The 24841-nt window shown below is 38.5% G+C and overlaps 1 protein-coding gene across 5 annotated transcripts in view; it reads right to left on the reverse strand.

Annotated features, from left to right (window-relative positions):
• Positions 1 to 24841, reverse strand: part of Pka-R1 (protein kinase, cAMP-dependent, regulatory subunit type 1) — a 198699-nt gene that overhangs the window by 22559 nt on the left and 151299 nt on the right. For all 5 annotated transcript variants that reach the window (XM_083136631.1, XM_083136635.1, XM_083136632.1 and 2 more), the window contains exon 2: positions 23419 to 23571. In XM_083136631.1, coding sequence (XP_082992757.1) covers positions 23419 to 23571 — 153 coding nt within the window. The remainder of the gene's footprint in view (positions 1 to 23418; positions 23572 to 24841) is intronic.

Consider the following 24841-nt stretch of genomic DNA (forward strand, 5'->3'; position numbering starts at 1 on the left):
TGCTCCCTTAGTGCCCGAGTGATAACAATTTTTCTCCAAAAATGCAAATTACTTATATATTTCGTAAAAAAATAATAATCACATTTTGGCTTATTATTCAACTTGTATGGCACCCAAGAACATAAAACATGTTTCATTCTGTTGAGAAATGTCCATTCTTTGAAAAGAATACTAAAGTTTGCGCCTTCTCCCCAAAATAGCGGGAGAAGAGGGGGCAAACTCCAGATTTTTGTTTTTTCCATTGAAATTCGGGGGACGTGCCCCCCAAGCCCCCTTCTTCGGTCCGGTGTTGTAAATTGTACACCGTTGCATGCGCTGATGTTTTAGCTGCAAAACAAAAGTTATCCGAAGTAGATTGCTCCCATAGTGCCAGAGTTATAACAATTTTCGTCAAAAGACTGTTCGAAGTCAATGAAGACCAAATTCCCTGACATTTCCCTGACTTTTTTTGACACCTCAAATTCCCTGACTTTTCCCGGTTTTCCAGGTTTTCCAGGTCTGTCGCCACCCTGATTTACGGTAGGGACAGCGCGAGAAAGTACGAACCCCTCTCCAGCAGCTTTGGCCATACTTAAAACTTGCTCAACATGCCCATATGAGTTTTTGCTCAAGTGTGGAGCTCTTATAATTTAAGATTTTTGTAAAAAATGCCCTCGGGAATTTTTTAGAAAGTACGAACCCCTCTCTAGCAGATTTGCTATACTTAAAACTTGCTCAACATGTCTATTTGTTCAAGTGTAGCACCTGCCTAACCCAACAATTTTATAATTCAGAAAATATCAAACTCCTCCTCAAGCAGATTTACAAAATTGCATTAGTTTGTCCATAAACTTGTCAATTTTTGGCCACACCAGAAATTAAGCTTATAGTATGTTTTTCTGTCAAAATTCCAGGAATCTTGAATTGATATCTATTGGGTTCTGAGACCGAGTGGAGTGTGGTGCATGGTTTTTATTGTCTTGTAATCAAAAGGTTCGGGTTTGAGTCCTCATAAAATCTGATGGCAAAATGTTAATATTGTTGTTTTGTAAACAAAGGGGCTTTGGGTTCGAGTCCTGAGAGATGTGGCATTCCATACGTGAGATTTTGAGAATAATTTTGCTCTGTTAATAGCCCCCAGATCTTAAATTTAGTAAAATGTTGTATAACAGAGCAAAATTATTCTCTATTAAGAATCACCAGAGTTTTGTTATCTGGGTAACAACAATACGAGCAAAACTGCATAATCAATACAATAGAATGGAGGTCAAGTAAACATTCCATGTTCTTTCCAATCTTTCTGCCAACTATTAATCATGCTTGCCCGGGAGTTGTATGTCAACAGATATAATCTATACTGCGTCTTTTCAGAGAGAAATAACATCATCAAAGAGTAATTGCCTTCTTTCTGTATGCCTGAGTGATTATATCTGTTCATATTACCTGTACTGTGCCTTTTCCGAGGGAAATTACATGTCATTTGTCATGGAATTCAAAGAGAAATTCTTATCTACATTATGCACTTTTTCAGGGATCATCTATCATATTGAGGAATTGCCTTTTCGGATATTGTCATGCAAAGGGTTGATCTTGTCGCAACAGAATAATTGCAATGGCAAATGTGCTGTGTTAGTAGGTAAAAGCTTTTCTGCTCGTAAGCATAGGTGCATAAAATGGGTAGGTAATATATTTTCTGACGGTAAAGTATTGTTTTATATCCAAAGGGTTTCGGTGTTTGAATCGTGTTTCTAGTTCGAGTTGCTGTTTTAAGTCCATTTTATGCACAGTAAGGCTAATCGGGACTGGCCCTACAGTTTTAAAGTGGGATCCGAACTACTTGTGCCTCCACCGGGTATCGAACCCGGGACCTCTTGATTACAAGGCAATGACGCTACCACTGCGCCATGGGGGAAGCCCTGAATCGTGCTTCTAGAATTGCTCTGTGACCCGCTCATTTCTCACATCATAAATATATGATTTTTCACCTATGAGAATGACACTGCATATGGTGTCATCTGGTAAAGCCTCGTGGAATTCACAGATAATTTTAATGTTTGTTCTGTCATTTACTACAACTTGTTTTCTTTTTGAAGTGTTAATTACAAACATGGGTCTCTGTGTCTTGAATTCCTCTGGTGCGTAATACATGTCTGTATTCCCGGTAGTGACCCGCTTGAAAGCCGAAAAAGCTTCATATAATTTGAGGAAATCACCCTTGGACATGTCTAAATTGTAATTTTCTCTAGGAAAGACCTCATTTCTCCCATTTTTAAGATATATGTTCTTGATGTTGCAGTTATCAAATTTGCTTGAATTTTTTTCCTGATTATCGTGTCTCCCAGTCTGAAACAGTACCACCACAAAATCGGGCATGTCAAATTGAATACTGGAGAATGAATTTGTTGCATCAAATTCATAATAAGTACCAGTGGCAACCTTCTGTACGCATTGATATGTGTAAAATTGCAGAGGAATTTGCGGATTTTTTAGGATATCAGCTTTGTATTTAAGAGCATAGCCGGCCTCATATTCAACAACCGGGATTCTTAACTCCATAGTCTGAATAATGCATTTGCCTGCATCAGGTAGGGTATTGGGCAGAGCTTCCCCTGTGGGGTTTATTGCACTGTACCTCATCAAAGCATTATTATCATTTGCAGCTCTTCTAAATGTAATTCTTAACCCACCCTTCCACATAATTTCTTTGTAATCTGAGAAGAATCCTGGCAACAGGCGCATGGGGAACAGCACTGTGTGGCTCTTGGTTAATATCTTATCACCAGCTTCAAATCCCCCTATTTTGTAGTATGAAGCCTCGGTTTTGGATAATTTTAATGTAGCCAAAGCTGTGGAGGTAATGCCTGGATAATCCACTCTGTTTATAACAACGCCATGCTTTCTGATCTCAATTTCAGAGAACAGATGCGGCACAAAATTGTCCACCAGTCTTATATTTGTATTTGCCGGATAATCTGTTCCATCGAGCTTTACGACATCAAATTTGATGTATAGATCTGCTCTGTGGGGGTGTATAAATCCATCCCCAACATCAAGATCAACCTCGATCTGTGTGTTGGGTTGATTTAAATTTGCAAATGTCCTCCTGTTTGGGGGGAATGATTGCAGCTCATAACTCTCAATATTTTCCATTTTTTTTGTATGTATTTTTATTTAAATGTTAATCTCTACGATTGCAGTTGTTGTGGCTCCAGCAAAATCAACTAATTCTTCTTTTTCATTAGTGACCATCAACTCAATGTAATCTATTCTGTTATGGCACACGGGAAAATATAATGTTGGGGATGGATTGTAGATGATTGGCTCCATGAATTCGGAATTAGGTTTGAATGTTGCAATGATGCCGGTTTGTTTGTGAGTGCCTATGCCATTTGATTTGGTGATCATACCCTCGGCCACATTACAGTGAATATTCAGAGTCTCTATGGCTAAGAATTTGGGTATATTCATAGCAGTGTGTTTGATGCCTGCTTCAAGTTTTGTGTTGTTCTCAAAGCCTAACAGTTCTCCTATAGTACCCAGATGCACTGTTTCCGTAGCAGATACAATCTCTACTCTGTGAGTGACAGAATTTTGACTTAACACTACACCTCTGGGTAATTGTGCATTTAGAGTGGACAGATTATACTGCCCTGGAGTAATGACAATTTTTTGATCCCCTACTGCAATTGTGTTGTTGTGGTGCGTAATATTAGGTATCAAGTACATGCCGTAAAATGCTCTGAGAGCTATTGTTTTGGGATATACTATGTCATCGTGCAATTTGAGTTTCAATATTGAATTTTGGCTGGTGAGATGGAATACCCCCATGATGTTTCAGATACCACAAGGCTTTTTGAAAATTTTCAATTGATGGTTTATTTATTTGAGACATATATCTGAGAACAGATAAACACAAATGTCCGCAATTAACATCTTTGAAGTTTTGAACACGGGCATTATTGTAATAAAGATTAGCTGATTTTAAATATTTTATTAAATTTTCAGGTGGATCACCTCCAAATGAATCAAACACAAATGCCTCATTTTTTAAATATTTAAGATAACAGATCCAGTGAGTGCCCTGATTTTTGTACTCATCCAAATTAACAATGCCACACTCTTTGTTGAGTGGTTGTTCCGGTAAAGAATCAGACATGTACACACCTCTAAAATGTTTGATGCCCAATGGCTTGATTAAAGCTTCAATATCTTGGTTTGTAAGCGGCTCTTGTTTTTTTTAAACTTATTCATGGCTCTCTTAACACCTTTGCCTTTTTTCTCCATGGCCAGGTTATGGCGCCTCTGCTCATCTAATTCTGCCCTATTCTTCTTGGCATCTATTACTGTTTTTGCTATGGCAGCTGATCCCCCAGCCAAGCTCCCCACAGCCCCGAGAGCAGCTAAGATGGCAGGGATAGTAAATATGAACCCCCCTACATGTGATTTTTTCCTGGATTGTTGTAATTTTTTTAATTGGGGGGTACTAAGCAACAATTTCATACCATGCCCCTTTGCAAGACAAGAGCTTTTTTTCTTCCGCTGCTTTTTGGTCAAAAGACTGTCAATAGTTTTAAGAGATTTGAGACCTGCATAAGGTATTTGATACATAACACCCTTGGCCTTCATTGTAGGTTTATTATATACATATTCACAACCCCCACCCCAGTTTTTGTTTGGTGCTCATAGCTATGGTGGTCCCCAATGCTGCTATTTTTTCACTCAAAGAAGCATCTTTGCTTACAAATCTACCAAATGCAGCCTCTTCTAATTTCTTGTCTGCAACATGTCTCTTGTCAAGGTCGGTATGTGTGTTGTATGCTATGTCATGGTCTCTACAAGCAGCATCTAAGGGATTAACACCAGGGTCCCCTCTGTTTAATCTATGGTCCAATTTTGTACCGGGACCACAATACTGATAGCCTGGAATGTGTAGTTCAAATGGCAGCTTGTTTATAATGTCATTAACAAGGCCCCGACCCTCGGAAATATTCCAAAATTTGGGTGGTAGAGTATTAATAATTTTTATGAGATATCCAATCCCTTTAGGGTCATTCACTATAAAATTAGACAATTTGGTGCTTATCATGTCCATAATTCCAACCTTTTCATTGTAAAAATTGTGGTTGCCTGCATTTTCCTCCCCAGCTATCACCAATAACCTATCTACAAGTTTCCTGACATCATCAACCCACACAAATTCTTTAGGCAGGGTATTGTATTGTTTGATCCCACTACCTGTCTTGATCTGAGACCATATGGGCTTGATTAAATTATTGTATTTTGCTCCACTGCTAGACTTGACTCTTTTTTGTGTGGGATCATTGTTCTGGTACAGAGCATCTGATTTTATTAATATTTCTTTGTAATGTTCATAATCTTGATCTGTATAGCTGCCAGGCCTCTTCCTAGTCATCAGTTCCCACAATCCAGGTGTTCCGGGGTACTTAACAAAAGCACCTTTTTCTCCGAGACGAGATTCTGAATAAACAATAATATCATCCCCCATAAAAGTTACTCTGAAATTACCGATTCTATGTATGATGCTGCCGTCAAGCTCTGTGTCGGCATATAAGCCAAACACCTCATCTTTGTTGTCTTTAGGTGTGGTTAAATATTTTTGAGCAAGAAGACCCAATTCAATAGGATCCTGAGTAGCTTCAATTCTTCTAGGAGCAACAGGACTAGGTGTATGAATACTGGAAAGTGGGGTGAATGGATAATCTAATATGTTCCTTGCAGCTACAGGTACAAGCTCTGTGATCAAATCTTGATTTTGCTCTGTAACAGTTTTGATATTCTTACCTAAATTATTAATAGCATCAATGACAGGCTGTTCTGTTTGTTTGTGTTTTTCATAAATTCCACGGTTCTCTGATTTCCATCCCTTAAATCTTTTTACAAGATAATCTCTTAACTTAAGATCATCAATGACTGGTCGTTTCATGGTTGTTTATTTATGTCTCAACGTCTAGAAAATCGTTGATTTTATTTCTGTATTTGCCAGTATTAGGTGTTCTTGTCATATCAATTGTGACAAACCCATAACTGTCCTGGTTCCAGCACTTGCTGCAAAACTTGGAAAAATCATTGTAGCTCAAGTCCCCACCTACATATTCATCATGTATGTGTTTGAGGTTGGTATGGTCTTGATGAAACACACATATAAAATTGCTGTTGTCTCGGATCAGTTGCTTCGGAATTTTAGAAAAAGTCTGTGCCAGGTAGAAGCAATCAATGTTTTTGTGCCGGCCCTGTGTAAAGAAATTTCTAACCTTGTTTTGATTATCCAGTATAATGTCATCAAACACAACAACAGAATTATCGAGACATTCATCTAATGGCTTAACATCTGGTTCAAAAGTGGCAATATCCAGTCCATCATATAGCTTCATCAGCTGCTGATATTTTAATTGTTCCAAGCTCTTAGAGAAGACATACAAGTGCCTGTTTTTCCAGTCTAACCAGTTGGGTGCCAATAAAAAATTATCAACCATTAGTGTAGTTTTACCACAAGCCGATGGCCCAACAATAAGACACCTAATATTATCAGGCAGCAGCACTCCATTTATCTTATTCTGTTGTTCAGGTTCTGGCAGCCTTTTTATAACATCCCAGGTGCTCATATTATCACTTTGTCTGCATCGATCCAGCTGTTTTCCGGATGACCCAGCCATTTGACAAATAACTTGTTGCCTTTTCTGCGGATGATTTTTTCTATGAGATAAGTGTCAGGTTGTTTAGTTTTGCTGAGCTCTTGTTCATAGAACCTGCCTTTGAGAATTTCTCCTCGGTGATCTTTTATTATATATGTGTTAAGGGTCCCGGGTTTAACTTGAACCACTGTAAATAATTCAGTGCTCCAGTTTCTCGTAAAGCCTCTTTTGAATAAGTGCCTATATTTGCTGATTCTTACTTGGTCACCCACCCTGTATTTGGCCTTTCTTGTTGTTGGCTGGTATCTAGGATAATAAACAGTCCTGATCAATTTTTGCTCATCAGATGAAGTTACTTCAGAGGGTTTCATGTTGATTGTGGAATGGACCGAGTTGTTATATTTATGTAGAAGTTCTGGAAGAATATTAAGCCATTTATAATTACCTTGGAGGGTAAATTGTTTATACATAAGATTTTTTAAGGTTCTGTTGAATCTCTCTACAATTGAGGCTTTGAGATCACTGTAACTCGAATAATGTTTTATTGACTGGCTTTTAATAAATTGTTGGAACACAGAATTATAAAATTCTTTGCCATTATCTGTTTGCAAATAGCGCGGTGATCTTCCTGAATAATTGATGATTGTCCTGAAGGCTTCTGTAACACATTTTCCAGTCTTGGATTTGAGTGGCACAGCCCAGGCAAATTTTGAAAATGTGTCTATCACAGTGAGTAGATACTTGTAGCCCTTGTTGATTTTGTCTAAGTTTTTCAACTGCCCACTTGACAACTCAATCAAGTCGCTCTGCCATAAATCATCTATGCCCTTTGTGACTACTGGCAGTCTCTTAAAATTATGTCTGGCTTGTCTGTGTAATTCATCAACAATAATTTGTCTAGACATAATATGAAAACAAGAATATTGCAACTATGGGGTGTTCAGCAGCTGATACTGCAGGATTTTCTAAATACAATTTGTCCCCTATTTGTATTTTAAATTCCAGAGAGCCATCATCTTCAACATATGCTGTTTCTAATGTATTGGGGTCTGTAAAATCCTCTAACTCTACACTGGTGATTTTTGCTTTGTTGTCAGCATTTGTTATTGATAAGGTAGGGTAGTGGTGTGCCTGTGGCTGATGCCAATATTTGATCTTGATTGGTCTCAGTGTGCCCCCAACAAAAAACTGGTAATAAAATTGTGCAGGGGACAGCATATATATTTTGCCACCTGGTGTAAATGGTGAATCATATTCTTTGTTGGGGATGCTGTACAATTCGAGAATTACTGTATGTTTAGGATTCTCGATTATGCCTGTTATTTCTTTTTCTGCTGTAAGCAATCTGCTTGTTACAGATTCAAGGTGCTCATTGATGGTCCTAACAACATCATCGTGGCCTGGCTTGATTTTTATGTCCACAGCAAGTCTCTTGTATTGTTGCACAATCTCTTGAAGCTGGGTGGCAAAAACAGACAGAGCATTTGCTTGATTGGATTCCATGGTCCCTAGCTGTTGCTTGATATTAGCTACAATTTGTTGCAAATTTTCAACAACTGCCAATTTTGAATTTTGAGCAGTGAGATCATGGACCTGTCTTCTGATATCCTCAAACAGGGCATGCAGTTCATTAATATGTTGATTGGTTGGTAGAGTGGCCACTGTCTGAGTAAGTTGTTTGATCTCTGCTTGGATATTCTTGATATCTTCTGATTTCAATATGCGATTCACTGCCCTCTTAATATTTTTAAGTTCCTGTGATGTAGGAAGATTTGACACAGTATTTTGCAAAAATTCAAGTGCCAATTTTACATTGTTTAATTCAGATGCATCAGCCACATTTTGCATAGCATTTTGGAGCAGGGCTATATCTGCCTGAGAGGGTGTGGATTGTTGTAAAATTTCAAGCTTTGTTTGGATATCATCGATCAAGTGATGAAAATGAGATAGCTCAGATTCAGTGTTGAGGTTTTCAAGCTTTGTGATCTGTTGCTGGACACTGACAAGTGTATCTACAATCCCAGGCAATCTGGATTCTAGTACATTTGCCAAATCACTTTGCACTGCTGCTATTGTACCTTCAAGATGGGTTATGGTACTTTGAATTTTTCCAAAATCTTCATATGTTTCAAGTTGCAGCTTGATGTTTGCAACACTCCGAGTTATTGCATTCAAAGCATCAGAAGATGGTAAATTGTTCATAAAATTTTCAAGTGTCTCAATTTTTTCTTTAACCTCGGCTATGGCATTGTTCAGAGGGTCCAGATTAGGTATCTGGAGTGACTGAATCTGTTCTTTTAGAGTGGAAATCACTAGATCAAAATCTTCTTGTGATTTTATGCTTTTGACAATTGTTTGGAGCTGTGCCTGGACATTATTTATTTGCTCTTCCAATTGTTGTTTCAATTGCTCGGAGTTGGTGGCCTGGGTCTTAAATTTGGCTTGAAGAGCTGCTACAGCCTCTTCTAAACTTTGAAAATTATCTAATGTTGCCAGATCAGTATATTTCTGAAGCAGCACTTTGAGTTCAGAATCAATTTTAAGAAGAGGGTCCATGCATTGTGATTGCAAATTTGTAATTTCTAATTGAAGACTGGCATTGAGTGTGGTCTGTAAAGCTTGCAAATCACTTCTTAATTTCTTGACTCTGACATCAAGCATCAGAATCTCATCACTGTGATCTTCATGTCTTGTATGGCCAAATATATCATTAGGCATTTTCTTTTATTGGTTATTTATTATAGAGTATCTGATTCTTAATTCTATAAAAAAGGGTATAAGCTTGTCATAAGATCCAGGGACCTCAATATATAAGCAGTCACCAGCAGAAACAGTATATACAGTGCCGGAAACCATGTTTGAGTGCTTCATTCTATAAATATTTCTCCCTACTGAAATCTTGACATCACCCTCGGGGGTTGTAATAAATTGTAATTGCCCACCTACAGGTAATTGGTAATGATTTAAATTATTGTTAAATATGTACAATTTTTTACCTGTTTCATCATCATTATCTGTAAGTATGCTGTTCAGATGAATAATTAACAAGCCACTCAGTTTAGACAGCATATCAGGAGAGGGTTGTGGTGTCGGCAGCTCCATAATAGCCTGTTTTTTGAACCCAAATAAGTTCATAGGCATGTTTATTTATTTCAAATCATGCTCTGTAATTGGGCATTGTTTCCCATTTTTCAAATCACAATGCCCCCAAGGTAAAGTATGTATGCAACATGATAAAATGCATCTCTTATCATCATGTGGGTCCAGGGCCACTTTTCTTACAACATTTGAAGTCAACAAGTGATCCTCACTCTGAATTCTATTTTCTGATGTTCTAATTGAACTCTGTGATTTGAGGCAATTTTTATAATCTTCAAATACAAGATCTTTTTCCACAGTAACTCTGCCAATACCCTTGGCCTTTTTGACAACAGCACTACATGTTTTAAAACTGTACACCTTGGCACTTAACCCAGCAAATTCCACAATAACATCACCACATGTCTCATCTTTTAACTTGCCAGGCACCTTTTTGTTGTGGGGTTGAATTCTTGTATGTTCACTGGTATCAAAGTATTGAAACAATTCAGGCTGTGCCATATCTTGATAAACATCTTCTGTTTGAATATCAAGAATAAAACTATCCGTGTCCATGTACAATAATTTTACACGATCACCATAAAAAGGTTTCAACACATCATAATATAATATTAACATATGTAATTTGGACAATTCCAATATCACAGCCCCTACATAAATAGGTTTATCAAACTTAATCTTTGTTTTCATCATGTTGAAAAGTGCCATGTGCTCATCATAAATTCTTCTGTAATTGAAGTTGGGCTTTGCAACCAATTTTTTGCTCCGGCTGGGGTCAGTAATTATTTTAACATCGGTATGTTTTCTGACATTTTCAATTGTTTTGCCATACACTGAATTCACCATCAATTTAAACAAACCCTTATCAAATTGGCTCTTTGCAGATGTTCGAAGCTCCGTGTTTGTATCAATGTATGGTTTCAACCATTTTGAGTGCCTGAACCTCAAGACTTTGCCAATTTTGGTCACTTGAACACCATGTTTCATCAGGAACTGGAGGTTTTTGTAATATATAACATAACCCTGTTTTGGCTCCAGAGTCATCATGAGCTTCTTCTGTTTAGAGCCAGGTGAGCACTGAACCTCGGGAATTGGGGGCAGATCAGAAAATTTATTGTGTAAATCATCAGGAATTGTCAGATCAACCTCTAAGAAGAGGCCATAGTCACTGTCATCAAAATCCTGAAGATCCTCAATATTAAAATCTTCAACCCATTCAAGCCCTGCATATGGCAGTTTATCCATCATAGCGTGACCATAGAGGTTGTTTGCATCCACATACAGTATAAAATTTGATGGCCGTGCTGGATCATAATCAGGCATATGCTTGTTATTTGCTCTGGCATATCTCTGGGAACATTGCACCATCCCACCTCTTATACATTTCTCCATAAACAGATACATATCTTGATCGTGGATCAGATCCAATTGCTTTTTGGTGTTGAAAAACATTGCAGACCATGCTAGGCCCGGGGCACTGAAAAAATACACTGGGTCCAGTCCATAATTTTGCATGGAAGATTTTCTGAATGCCTGCAATATATCAGCTAAGAGGGTCACGTCAAGTTTTAAATATGCCATGTGATAATCACCAAATGTCTGGCAATTTAAATTGTTCCACATCAACTGAGCATGGTGATAATCATCATCAGTGATTCCAGATCCTCTGATTCTGCTGTAAAACTCTTCTTGTGGTGGCAGGGAACACTCATCAAATTTAGAAGAATCTGTGACATAGTCATATGGATATACACCTTTCCGCCTAATTAATTTCAGGTCCTGATTTGGAAACAATGCACGTGTGATTTTGAATTGATCATCAGATAATTGAGTGGCCAGTGTATCCAGGCTAGCAGATAAAAATCTGTAAGAATCAAGAAATCTTATGTGAATAGGAACACCATCAACTTTAATTATCTTGCTAATAGATATATATTTTTCATCATTTTCAGCTAAAATATTTAAATTCTGCTTGTCAAACCCCTCGTACCTGATCAGATGATGGAAATCATAATTGGATGCTCCGTGGCAAAATATGGGGATAAATCTTGGTCTCTTGATCTGAATATTACAGCTATTACACAGGGCCATTAAGAATTTACCATCTGTATGAGAATGGTGATGAACCTTGATATTTGTATCTGAAAATTCAGAATCACATACCGGGCATTTTTCTGCATTGTTGAAATCTTCAATCTGTTCCTCTGTTAAAGGCAACATAGGCTTTGATTTTAATAAGATGTTATATGCTATGTCACGGCACTCATTTTCTATTCTATGTGCAAATATTTTGATGGCATCTGGTCCCTTGTATGAATATTCTTTAATAACAATACCATCCTGTACAACCACATAACAAAAGCTGGAAGGTTCATGTTGCTGGTATGGTGTAGCTGAAGATTCTTCGGGATCTGGATTGCAGAATGCAAGAGATTTGAGATTTGATTCGGAATCCCAGACAATATATACAGGGTGTTCCAACAAGGCTTCAAACTTTTTGAATTTGCAATTTTCACTTGGATTGGGCATCACCATATGAACAGGTTTATGGTTCCCACAGTATTTCAGATGCTCAATTAACTTGTTTTTGGCAATTTCTGCACTCTCTTCCCGAACCCCTTTCACCATTTTTTGACCATCAAATTCAGTTAAGCATCTTCTGCACAACTTGAATATTGTATTGGATTTGTCTATTTGCTTTCTCACTAAAGCTTCAAGATTTTTTATCAGAGTGTAATGATATGTGCCATCCCCTTCAATTAAGAGCAAATCAATCGGAATAGCAGATTCATCATCAATTGTACTGATTCTGAGAGGTGCTATCGGGCAATTGCCAGTGGAACAAATAAATACATTAATAGATAATTGTTTGCCATTGATGTGCCTGGCCTTTTTTTCAAATTTGTCAATATTCTGAACTGACATTGGATATTCCAAACCCTCCATTGCATCGTCAAAATCATGTTCATGCTGTTTGTAATAACTTATTCTCTGAGGATCCCTTGAAACTGGATACAAAGCAGCTAATATACACCACAAAAAGCATTTCGCGTCATTATTTTTTATATTGACCACGGCTCTTTTGTTTTTGATATTGGCAGGTAATGGCAGATATGTAGAACCTTTTAATGGGCTGAATTCAGAAATATTAACATATAACTTGTGCGAAGAGCCACATAGGCTCCATCCGGACTCTTTTGCCGCAAATTCAGAGTGTTTCATGTTCAGTTGATCCATCAATCTGCTTATTATTGTGTCTAAATTTGCATTTGAATATACCGGTACAGTTTCTGTTACGTGGGGGTGTGTAAATTTTGTGCCATTTGGTTTCTTATATTGTACAAACAATTTGAGGGAGAGCTTATAAGAGCCATTTTGTGCATTTAGAATTGCCTGCAGATTAGGATTTACACTGTTCAAGAAATTCTCAATGCCGCATCTTGGCTCCGATACAAACCGATAATCCCTAAGTTGGGTATTAAAACTGCTACGGATGGGTGCATGGCATGGTTGCTTTGCTGCTCTGGCATTAACAGGTACTTCGTGCCTTCTTTTCAGGCCAGATGTAGATGGTTGAGGGGGCAATGTTGATGACTGTACAGAGCAAGTATCTTTATGTTTATATGTGAAATATTCCATGTTATATTTTCTATTGCATTTGGGGCAAATTTTTGTGGGAGTTTTGTATTTGTCTGGATTACAAATTTTTTGATGCTTGGCCCAATTAGAGCTGGATATGTTCTTATTGCACTGATTACAATATTTTTGATTCGGCATTTTTGTTGTTGTTTATTATATACAATTTCCTGGGATTCAATTCAAAACTTTATACTGAATAAAAAATATCAGTTGGGTTCAGCACTGTGATTTGTGTGTGTGTGTATGTGTGTATGTGTGTATACACTTAATATTTTTGGCTTTGGTATTTATATAAAATTTCCTGGGATTCAAATCTAATCTCTATGGATTAATATTAATAATATTAATCTTATGACAGGTTGTAAAGCCAATAGCCCACAAGTATAAAATCATTCACATTGACCCAGCGCAAATGCCTGCACGGACATGCATGTCTTGAATAGCAATAACCTTGTTATGTATAACACGCTGGGACAAATATAAGCTTGACTCTAAATATGAGTGGATTACAACAAATAACAGATTTTATATTGTTCAATATGAATTTAAACCTGTAAGTATGAGAAGCACTGTATCAACACATCTGTTCCCCTCAGTCACTCTCACATAACTGGCTGATGCAATAATCGGGAATTTCTGTAAATACTGGCGCTGAGGAAAAAATCAATACTACCGTCTCGGGAATTCCACACATTGCCACAGAGGAGAAACATGCAAACACGAAGCAATTCTAGAGGTAGGCTCTGCATATTGTATTGTTTTAATATTGGATAAGCAAATTAAATAGTATCCAATTGAACTTAAACCTGAAGTAAATATGTATAGGTAGGTATGGATACAAGTTTATGGACAAACTAATGCAATTTTGTAAATCTGCTTGAGGAGGAGTTTGATATTTTCTGAATTATAAAATTGTTGGGTTAGGCAGGTGCTACACTTGAACAAATAGACATGTTGAGCAAGTTTTAAGTATAGCAAATCTGCTAGAGAGGGGTTCGTACTTTCTAAAAAATTCCCGAGGGCATTTTTTACAAAAATCTTAAATTATAAGAGCTCCACACTTGAGCAAAAACTCATATGGGCATGTTGAGCAAGTTTTAAGTATGGCCAAAGCTGCTGGAGAGGGGTTCGTACTTTCTCGCGCTGTCCCTACCGTAAATACATCTACTAACATCATTTTTTCATACTCAACAAATATTATATTCTTTATCTATTTGGCATTAATTTCCTTGCCAGGGCAGTTTCTATTTATTTACAAATTTTGCCGACCTTAACTACACGTAAGCTAGATAATGAATACGTGATGTTATACTGTATCACTGTTGTTATATCGCCTTCTTATCTATTAATGTAATAAAAATACGTATATTAATTAATTTAATATAATTATACTTATTTTAATTTAACATTATTAATATTATTATTTTGAGACATTACGTTAGGACGCCCCTCCGAAATATATATCTCGATACGTGCCTGGTGTTCGATTTGAATAAAATGTAGAAAAGGCGGGGAGGGTGGTAGCGCTTCCTCTTTTTACATTTCGATAGTTTTACCTCACATGTAGTACTTTGTGAGTCAACGGTGCAGATAGGAAATACGTGTACACACACACACATAATTGATGATTCGCAAAGGAACTTCGTTAAATTCCCATGCTTGTTCCGCTCACAAATCATATACTCTCCAAATTACAATAGCCTACTATCGTTGTTGCTTACATATGTGTGTGTGTGTGTGTGTGCTTCCTAGAACTTCACTATTTCCAAACATAAACTTGATGTGACTCTTACAAAACATTTGTTTTTGGAGTGGAAGGATCATGAAAAGGTCTACTGTTTCTTTGCAAATCTTCAATTAATCTAAAATTTAGTATAAAAACATAATTTTGGCTGACTTGCTAACTTGAGATTTAAAGACAAATTATTAATTTGAATTCTCCATAACAATAACAAAAGTGACATAAAATGTAGAAGGACAAGACTAGTGTTGCCCACGGGACGAGACGGGACAGGCTTTTAAAAATTCGAGACGAGATGAGATTGATCATGTGTCCCGAGACAAACGAATATTTTCGAGACGAGACAGCATTTCACAGCATTTCCACGAGACGAGACAGGCCAAAGTCTCGTCTCGTGGGCAACACTAGACAAGACTCTTGGCTTGGTTGAGAATTACATTAGAGATGTACAGGTTAGGAAAGGGGAGGGAGAATTCAGTCTTCTTCCTTTTCAGCGCGAACCCTGCCTCCTACATTCTACATGTCCATTCAAAATGTCTTCTTAGTTTCAGATATTTTTGCCTCCCCTATAGCGTAATGGTAAAGATGACCCTCGTAATGTCAAAAAAGGTCCCGAGTTTGGTACCTGGTGGACGCCCAATAGTTCAATCCCACTATAAATGTAGATTAGCCTATCTATACATAAAGAAGACTTACAGAAACTCAAACTCAAGATACTCAAACGACCGGCATAGGGCTGACGGCGCTTGGTGCAGTGAGAGAGCTCCCCTTTGCCAAATCAAAATTAGGAAACAAAAACTCATCTTCAGGGGTTCCCTCACTTTTTCGCCCTTAGATGGCAGCTGCTGATAAGGGATGAGCATTCCACCCCCCCCCAAAAAAATCTGCCTACGGGCCTGCTGTCCTGCATCATGACCGTCCGGTCAAAGGCGTCATGCTTTGGGCTCTCCAGCTACGGGACGCGCGCAGGTTCGAGTCTCCTGGAAGAAGCGTAACGACTTTTCTCCTGATATTTCGGCCAGTCAAACTCGCGGCCCGCGGGCCGCATGTAGGCCCCAGCATCCGTTAATGCGGCCCGCCTTGGCCCCACTTAACACTTCATGCTTGAAATTATCTATACATTTGTAGTTATCCCGTTTTCTCTTTTCTCGTGATACAAGACCAGACTCATCCAAACTTCAACACATTGACCAATTTTCCCTACACAGGTATACATTCCATTATAGAGTAGATGTTGTGTCAACTAAGCAAGCTGATGGACATGTTACTTCTGAAGTACGAAAATATCTTGCCAGCTGGGGGAGGGCAGCGTGCATACTTTCTGTGAGTTTGTTTCTTGATTTTCAAGGATTTACCTGGAAGTAAAGTCAGTTTCTGTAAAAGTTTCAGAGAACCATATGGCTTCCCAAACTTCGTGGGAGTAAGAAAAGGACTATAGACGAGGAATGTAGATTTTTCAAGTGAAATGCTTACTTTTGTTGTGAAGTGAATAGTGAAAAGCGTAGAAAATTTGTACCCTGATAAAGTTTATTCATCCAGAAGTATTTCTATATCACGAAATAAATTTGCCAACCTCTGTGGCAGAGTGGTTAGCACAGCCCGTTGCGACACCAGAGGTTGCGGGTTCGAATCCTGGCCTGAGCATGGGTGTTCTTTGTATGTGTCTCTTCATCAATTTCATGATACCATTACTCATCCTCATCGTCGCCAGTAGCCAAACGTGGCAGAAAAGCAACGCTAATAAAAAAAAATATATAAAAAAATCAGAAATACAGTTGAGGAGAGGATTGATGACTTAGTCAACGAACAATTGAAAGCAAAAATTGTTCGTGGTGTTGCCTTTTCGCTCACAATATGTAAAATTACGAACGTCTGCGAGCTAGCTCGGTTAGCTCCCTTCATTCGTGGATGCGATTCTCATCTCGATATGACAGTAAAACTACTTGAATGATTCCTCCCCGTGACACAAGAGCTGATATTTTGAAGGAAGTGGAGGCCATTTTGCAAAGTTACAGTCTTCCGTTATATTAAAACTTTTTTAATAAAGTTATAATTTGTCCTTCTCAACTTCTCAGGAATACCAGGTATGGCAGGAATATTTGTCCACAGTAAAAATACTACGTGATGAATTTGGAAACAGGTTTCAAGACTTCAGAGGGTGCGAAGGGCAATATACTTGTTCTGCTCTGCTCCCTTTTCTTTTGATGATGTGTGTGCAAGTCCTGCGTTCGAATGGAACTTATTGAATTGCAGTGCAACTCGTATTGAAAAATAAATGTCGCGAGGTGGGTTATCCTTGATTTTTCTCATATCTCCCATAGCAGTATCCTCGAATAAGCTATTTTGCTGTAGAAATTTTATTAATTTTGCTTTCACTTGCCTTGGTGAAAAGTTGTTTTCCATAATGAAGATTAATGAAACAGCCTTGCCGAATGATCAAGAATGACTGACAAAATATTTGTTGTCTGCATTAAGAGTTTCATGCTCACAAAAAAACTTATTGCAGACTTTTGAGAAGCTTGTTAAAAAAAACTGTCAAATCTGTGCGAAACGAAACTATAATTGCACACAAACAGTTTCTTGCAAAAAATTTTGCACAATTGTAACGAGTTTATACTCGAAAGTAACATGTAAAATACTATAACCATGAGAAAATATGGGGGGAGGTCTATATATAATTTACATATCGATGCTGCAATAATAATCACTGGAATCCCGGCACCGTTGGGTCGAACCACTTACTTCTGGACTTCAAGGTGTTGGGGTTCTAGATGTGTGACCCGGAAAGTTTTGACATTATCGTTATGCGGCCCTACTCACGAATTGAGTTTGACATGGCTGGTCTATAGGACCTGTTGAGGAGATTGGGGAAACCTTCAACAACGATTGGGGGGTTCGTCGTGCTGACCACACGTCACCCTGTAACTGATTGGTGTGCGAGTGAGGCCGGCCCTTGTGAGTGAGTAGGCCCTTGCCTTCACGGGCTGTTGCGCCACGGGTTTACTTACGTATATTGGCGTAAGGTGTGGTCTTACAGCGGCTCGACCTCTCCTCGAAATTCTGTCAATTTATTTTGACCAATTCACTGGGGATTCTTTAAGAGTACTTTGTAACACGTATAGTGCTCATCTCGAAGATCATACTATCGTTACTTGGACTGAAATTTCAGTTTGAAACCAATCAATCGAATCCAGGCCTGGGCATGGGGGGGGGGGGGGTGTTCTTTCATCAATTTCATATCATCACTCATTCCCTCCCATCTTCGCGAATAGTAAGAAGTGGCAGAAAGGCGAAGTAAAATAGACCAAACAGATCAACCTCGGCCCATTATATCTGCTGTGAACTCAACGATGAGAACTGCACAAAGGGACTTGAAGATTATAAGAAAGGAAACTGTGGCCGAGCGCGCTCAGCAGTTGACCGAAGGTCTGACCATGGAAGGTTCCACGTTCCAGCCGTGGCATCAGCCTGGACATAGAGTGTTAGAGTGTAAAACAGAGAGTGAGAGAGAGAGAGAGAGAGTGAGTGGGTGAGTGAGTGCATGCGTGCGTGTCTTCATTCATCCTCCTCGTCGCTAATTGTCAAATGTAGCAGAAGCAGAAAATAAAATACAAATACAGACGTGTCAAACGTGTAATTTTCAACTACGAAAATGTATAATTAGAAACATATGCAGAGGATAAACACTGTATGAAATTAACAATATATTATTCACGCAAGATGGTATATTTCCTCTGCTTTACATACATATAAAATTTAATACACTAAAGCATGCAAGAAATATCCATTTCTCATTCAAGCAGAGGAACTTAGTGCTAGCTGTCAATGACAGAGCTATTGCTTGTTATTTATTCAGTTTATTTTCTCTTTAGGAAAAAAAAGTTCCTGTACCTTCATAAGCATGGGAGTCCGGAAGGGATGGCAAGAGGGGCCATGTCCCTTTACGGGAGAATGAATGTCCACATAATAATTATATATATATCTTTCACAGATAATTTAATTTCCATCACAGTAATTTATGTTACTCATTATAATTGTGTTTAAGGAGCGTGATAATTTCAGACTGAAATAATGTTATTTTGAGCGGGCATCACTATCATGGGGAAAATCTGCCTTCTTTGCCCCCCCCCCCCCCCCCCGCGCCCTGGAAAAGATACTGCGGGCGTCCATGTTCATAAGATAGTTTACTGTGGTGCAAAAAGGATTTTAAACTCGTCGCGATTAGCCAAAAGTGACGGGAAAGCGACGCTAAATAACAAAAATCAACTCAAATCAGTAAAGAAGATTTATGTCGAGTTAACAACTATTGAAAAATACTGTAAAATATATTCACTCATGATAGTAATGGAGAGGTGCGTATTATCAATTGAAAGAAATGGGGAGGTGGGGATTATAAGTTGCCAGGGCACGGATGTTCTTTGCGAGTATCCCTTCATCAATTCCATGTAATCACCATTTTATGTCGTGATTAGCCAAAAGTGACAGAAAGCGACGAAAAATAATCAACCAATCAATCAACGTATCTACACTCTCGGTGGTGTTACATTTCAATTGTTCGGATTCCAGTAAACATTCCATCTTGACGTCATCCGTAAGACTGCCATTGTGACCGTAATACTTGTAGTTATTTCGGAGCAAGATGACCAGATATGATACGTGACTTATCCTGAGGGGTGCGAAAACCAAAGCTAAAAACTAAACACAGTCCATAATTACCATAGCATCAGGTCTTACAAGATATATACATACAGGTGAGTCACTATTCTGTGACATCATCAGTAATAGGTCTTAATATTAACTAACACAAAAATCACGCAGCAAATTAAAGGTATTACGAATAACATTAAAAATATTTCTAGAATTTAAAAGAGCAATAAACATTTGTGCAACGAGAAAGGAAATTAACAACAATAAATATTAGTTCGAGGGAAAGCAAGTGTCATAATGATACAAAATGATAACATGTAGAAAGTTTCAAATACGTTTGAGCTGTTTTTAAGATGGGTAATACATAAACTGTAAGTTCAATGTTTACCTATTCGTTACCTTACATCATTGCTACTACTGTAGTTGTACATTTTGTTCCATTGGTTTGTCTTTCGCCTCTTCTGATTATCTTTAGGTCATTCCACATATCCGAGACTTTTTCCTTTAAATTCGAAATAGTCTCGCTCCCGTCCATCTCGAATTATTATCAGCACTGTTCGTAGTAGTTAAAATAATAACTGTTACTATTTTTTGTACTTATTACTATTAGATACAAATTTTGTATCAACACGAAACCCCCTACAAAAGAAAAAAGAAAATGGCGACTAGTATGCCTCTGCCTTGTTATCACTGCCACTGGTATGCTATACATTTACACAGCGTACTTTCAATTAGTTATTCTTACTTGATTCGTCGTTACTTTCAACTGATAATCTCTACCTCCTTCTTTACTATCAATTTATAATCTCAACCGCACAAAGAGAAATTCCACATAATTATAGCAGCCACTGTAATCAACAACATTTATTCAATCCAAATCTCATTTGTGAAGGTCCTGACTGTTTGCCGTTGCCACTTCCCTTGCAGTGAATATTTTGCCAGTGGAGAAATCTTGAAAGAAGCTTGTAATATACTGAGAAATTCATTTTCAGGGGTTCTATTCCCCACTTTTTCGCCCTTAGATGGCAGCTGCTGATAAGGGATGAGCCTTCCCCCCGAAATAAAATTCTGGCTACGGCCCTGCTGTTCTGCATCGTGACTGTATGGTCCGATGCATCATGGTTTGAGCTCCGTCTACGGGACGCGCGCAGGTTCGAGTCTCTTAGGGGAAACGTATCAACTTTTCTCCTGAGATTTCGGCCTGTGTATAGGGCCGGTTGCCACCCACCATCGTGAGGAGATTGGGAAGCTATGAATGAGTCACGGAAACGTACAACAAAGATTAGGGGTTCGTCGTGCTGACCGCACATAACTGGTTGGACTGGAAGTGAGGCCTACAGTCGGTAGGTGGGCTCTGGCCCTCAGGGGCTGTAGCACCACGGGTTTACTTACGTATATTGGCGTAACCAAGTGTGGGTCCACAGAGGCTCGGCCTCTCCTCGAAATTCTGTCACTTTATTTTGACCAATTCACTGGGATTTTTTTAAGAGTACTTTGTAACACGTATAGTGCTGATCTTGAAGATCATACTATAATTAGTTGGACTGAAATTTCACTTGGCAAGCAATCAATTAACATTGGGAAAAATCACAATAGGAGAGAGCAACTAATGTGATGCAGGAACTGGTCATATGTTTCCACAGGGGATTCCCATCATCACTGAGAGTTTGTCCCCACCCTTGGCCGATTAGCCGGCCCCGTGGCGGAGTATTTATCTCATTTCGCTACGACGCCAGTGGTCCCGGGTTCGAATCCGGTCTGGGCATACGTGTCCTTCGTGAGCGTCTCTTCATCGATTACATCATATCATCATTAGCCAAGAGTGGCAGAAAGGCGAAGTAAAATAAACAAAATCAATCAATCTTGGCCGATTAAAGCTGCTGTGAACTCCAACAATGAGAACTGTGCAAAGGGACTTAATTCAGATCATAACAAAGAAAACTACTTCATCAAAGTGTATGTTCAATATTATACTATTGTTTCCTGACATCTTTGTTACTACTGTACATTTTGTTACATTGTTTTGTCCGTCTTTCTCCTTTTCAGTTTTTCCATATGTTATTACGCATGTTCACGTTTCCCCTTTTTAAATTCCAGGTAGTTTCGCTCTTGCCCATCTCTAATAGGGACTCGATTCGTTAATAGTTGAAATAATAATTGTTACTAATTCTTGCCTTATTATTATTATTATTATATTGATTTTGTATAAAAAAACACCCCCTTCAAAGAAAAATACTTTCTTTCAACTGATATTCTCTACCGCCTTCTTTACTCTCAATTGATAAAATTCCAACCTCAACAAGAAAATTCAACATAATTATAGTAGCCACTGTAATCAACCAAATTTATTCAATCAAAACTTCAGTGATGAAGGTTCTGTCTCTGGAGCCTGCCACTCGTCTCGCTCCATGCAAGAGTCAGCCAGCAAGCAGAGAAATGCGAATTGCTTTGCCAGTGGAGAAATTTTAGCCTCCGAAACCAGAATTAAAAGAAACAGGTGGGTGTCCTTTTCCTGGAAACCTCACTGCGGGAGTCACGCGGAGGGGAGGGGGTGGTGAAGGAAGGAAGGTTCTCTGGCCTCAGGCTTAGGACAGCCGAAAAGAATTCCTAGTCCTCTGATATGTCGCTAGGTGTCTCTGTATCGCATCGGGCCAGGAAACTACTTTCATGCCAACCTCCAGCCCACTCTTAAGTATTTATGTATGTAAAGTGACATGTTTTGTATTTTGAGCTTTTTCGCGAATTTCAACACATTTTGCGCTAAAAAACTAAAAATACTGTGAATTCGAAGTAAAATGAACCACCTTTTTAGGTGTGCAGCGCCGAAATTTTATCCACCCAATAAAACTATGGCGTGTTATCCATGGAATAATTCCGACAGCTACATGAAACCAGGTGCAAATGAATGTTTCCCACGATTTTTCATCTTCTATCGAAAGTTTCTACGTTACCGAGAGTGTTTTGGCGGAAATCGAATGCGCGCATACGACAACATGGAAGCCATAACATCGGAATTTATTGGGCGAAAAAAATTAAAAAAAACAAAAAAACACCAATTTTGCAAGAAAAAAAATAGCACGAAAAAACCAAGGTCCCTGACCATGGGGCATTACTTGGCCTACAAGTTTTAATTTTAGTTCTACCTAGGTATAAGGAGGTGGCTCACGATGTTGTAAATTCAGGGTCTGACTGTTGGTCTCATTATATAAAACACTAATATACGAGAAACAATACATGTTAACATTTGCATACCTTACGCCATGATAATTTTAGTTGCTAAAATTACGTTCTATAGTAAAATTATTTACCAGTAAATCAATACGACATTATCAATCAATAAACAATGAAAGATAAATAATTTGAAAATTGAATTGTCTCGGACACTGTTACTCCTAGACACCTGGGACTAAAAAACATTCTTGTTAGTCAAGTGCGGTACTGAATTTCAACTTTAAAGATGAAATTCTGCCACTATACCAGTCTAAGATTTTTTGGTGGAGAGAATTTTTGAGCAAAATATTGTTGGGAGGGGGATCTCCCCTGTCCCCCCCAGGATTTCGCACCCTGCTTAACTTTAGACCCCTCCTCTCCAAGACATACATACATCACTGATATAGAAAATTCTTTGTGAACCCTTACCACACAATGAAAACTACTGACCTTTTTGACATAGCTTGTGGCATCCTCCTCCGTGACTGGCTCTGCTGAAATGCCGCCCCGTCGCCTGACAGGCTGCTGCTGGGCTGGCAGAGGGGATAGATCCTCCGTATCTTCTGGTGAGGCTGCCTGTTGTTTCGCATCGTGTGCCTGTTCCTGAAAAGCAAATTCGATTGTTAGAACTCATTAGCAGCTATGCACATCACAGCATTGACAATCGCAATACAAATATCGGGTTTCTTGTCGCACGAGGAGTCAAAAGGGACAAAAAATAGTTCCACATGTCATAACTGGTTCTATACATGTCAACTATGCATACGCTAATAATATCAGAGTTGGAAACGTGGGTGTGGCGAGGAGTAAAAAGGGAGGGGGGTTTATTTTGAAACACTTGAATAAGCTCGACAGGCAGTGTATAATGTAGAAATCAGATACGAACTCGAGAGTTACATATCGCATAACGTAATCAAGTTTCCCGTTATTGAATTTGCATGCGTTCAAACATACATATCGAAAAAGGATGGTACAGAGAAAAGTCACGTCTCGAAATGTGTGTACATGTATGTATGCATTTGAAGACCCAGGGGGGAAAAACGATGAATGTAGATTTTTCGCCCATTTTGAGATCGCAGCGCCATCTGATAGCTCAGAAGCTGTACTATAAGAATGAGAACGGCCTTGGTTGGGAAAAGGTGAGAAGTGCCTGAAAAACGCATTATTATTTTGGCATATATTGACGTATTTATGAATAGAAAAATCTTGTTTTTCATTTCCTGGCAAATCGTCTCGAATGAACATTCATCGTTTTTCCCCCTGGCCCTTCATTTGTGTGTGTATAATTAACATATACAGCCTGTCACTGAGCAATGTTACACATGGTATACAGTTCATTAAGGCTTTTTAAAATAATGTTTTATTCTGCTTTGCATCACGTTTGTACGCTAGAAACAATTAGCATTATTTTGAACATGTATGCAACCAAGCATGACAGACTTACAATTGCCACTAATGGACTGACTATAAACAAAACATATGACGTTTTAAAAATATTCAGGTATATTTTCACTTCGTGTGTATGAAGGAGTCCCATGGTAAAGTAAATTTGGTTTAGGTAATATTTTTCAAGTGTTACACCAGTCTCGAATACTAGGTTTCGATTTTACAGAATCCTGTCTCGTTCTCGTGTCGATTTTTACAAGGCCGTCTCGGATCCCCACCTACTATCAAATAAGAGAATTTGGAGAGCCTGTTATACACGGGGGAAATGATATGTTCATCCACCATCGCGAAACGCGTTGACGGATTGCCTTCACAGCAATACCAGATTATTCCTATAATGTATCTAGCTGTTACAGAACAAAATACGTTGAAACTCTTCAACTGACGCCGTAAAATTCCTCCAAGTCACAGTTTTGTAAAAGACTTT

This window comes from Lepisma saccharinum, chromosome 15 (genome assembly GCF_977018435.1).
Source record: "Lepisma saccharinum chromosome 15, izLepSacc3.1, whole genome shotgun sequence".
Lineage (NCBI taxonomy): Eukaryota > Metazoa > Arthropoda > Insecta > Zygentoma > Lepismatidae > Lepisma > Lepisma saccharinum.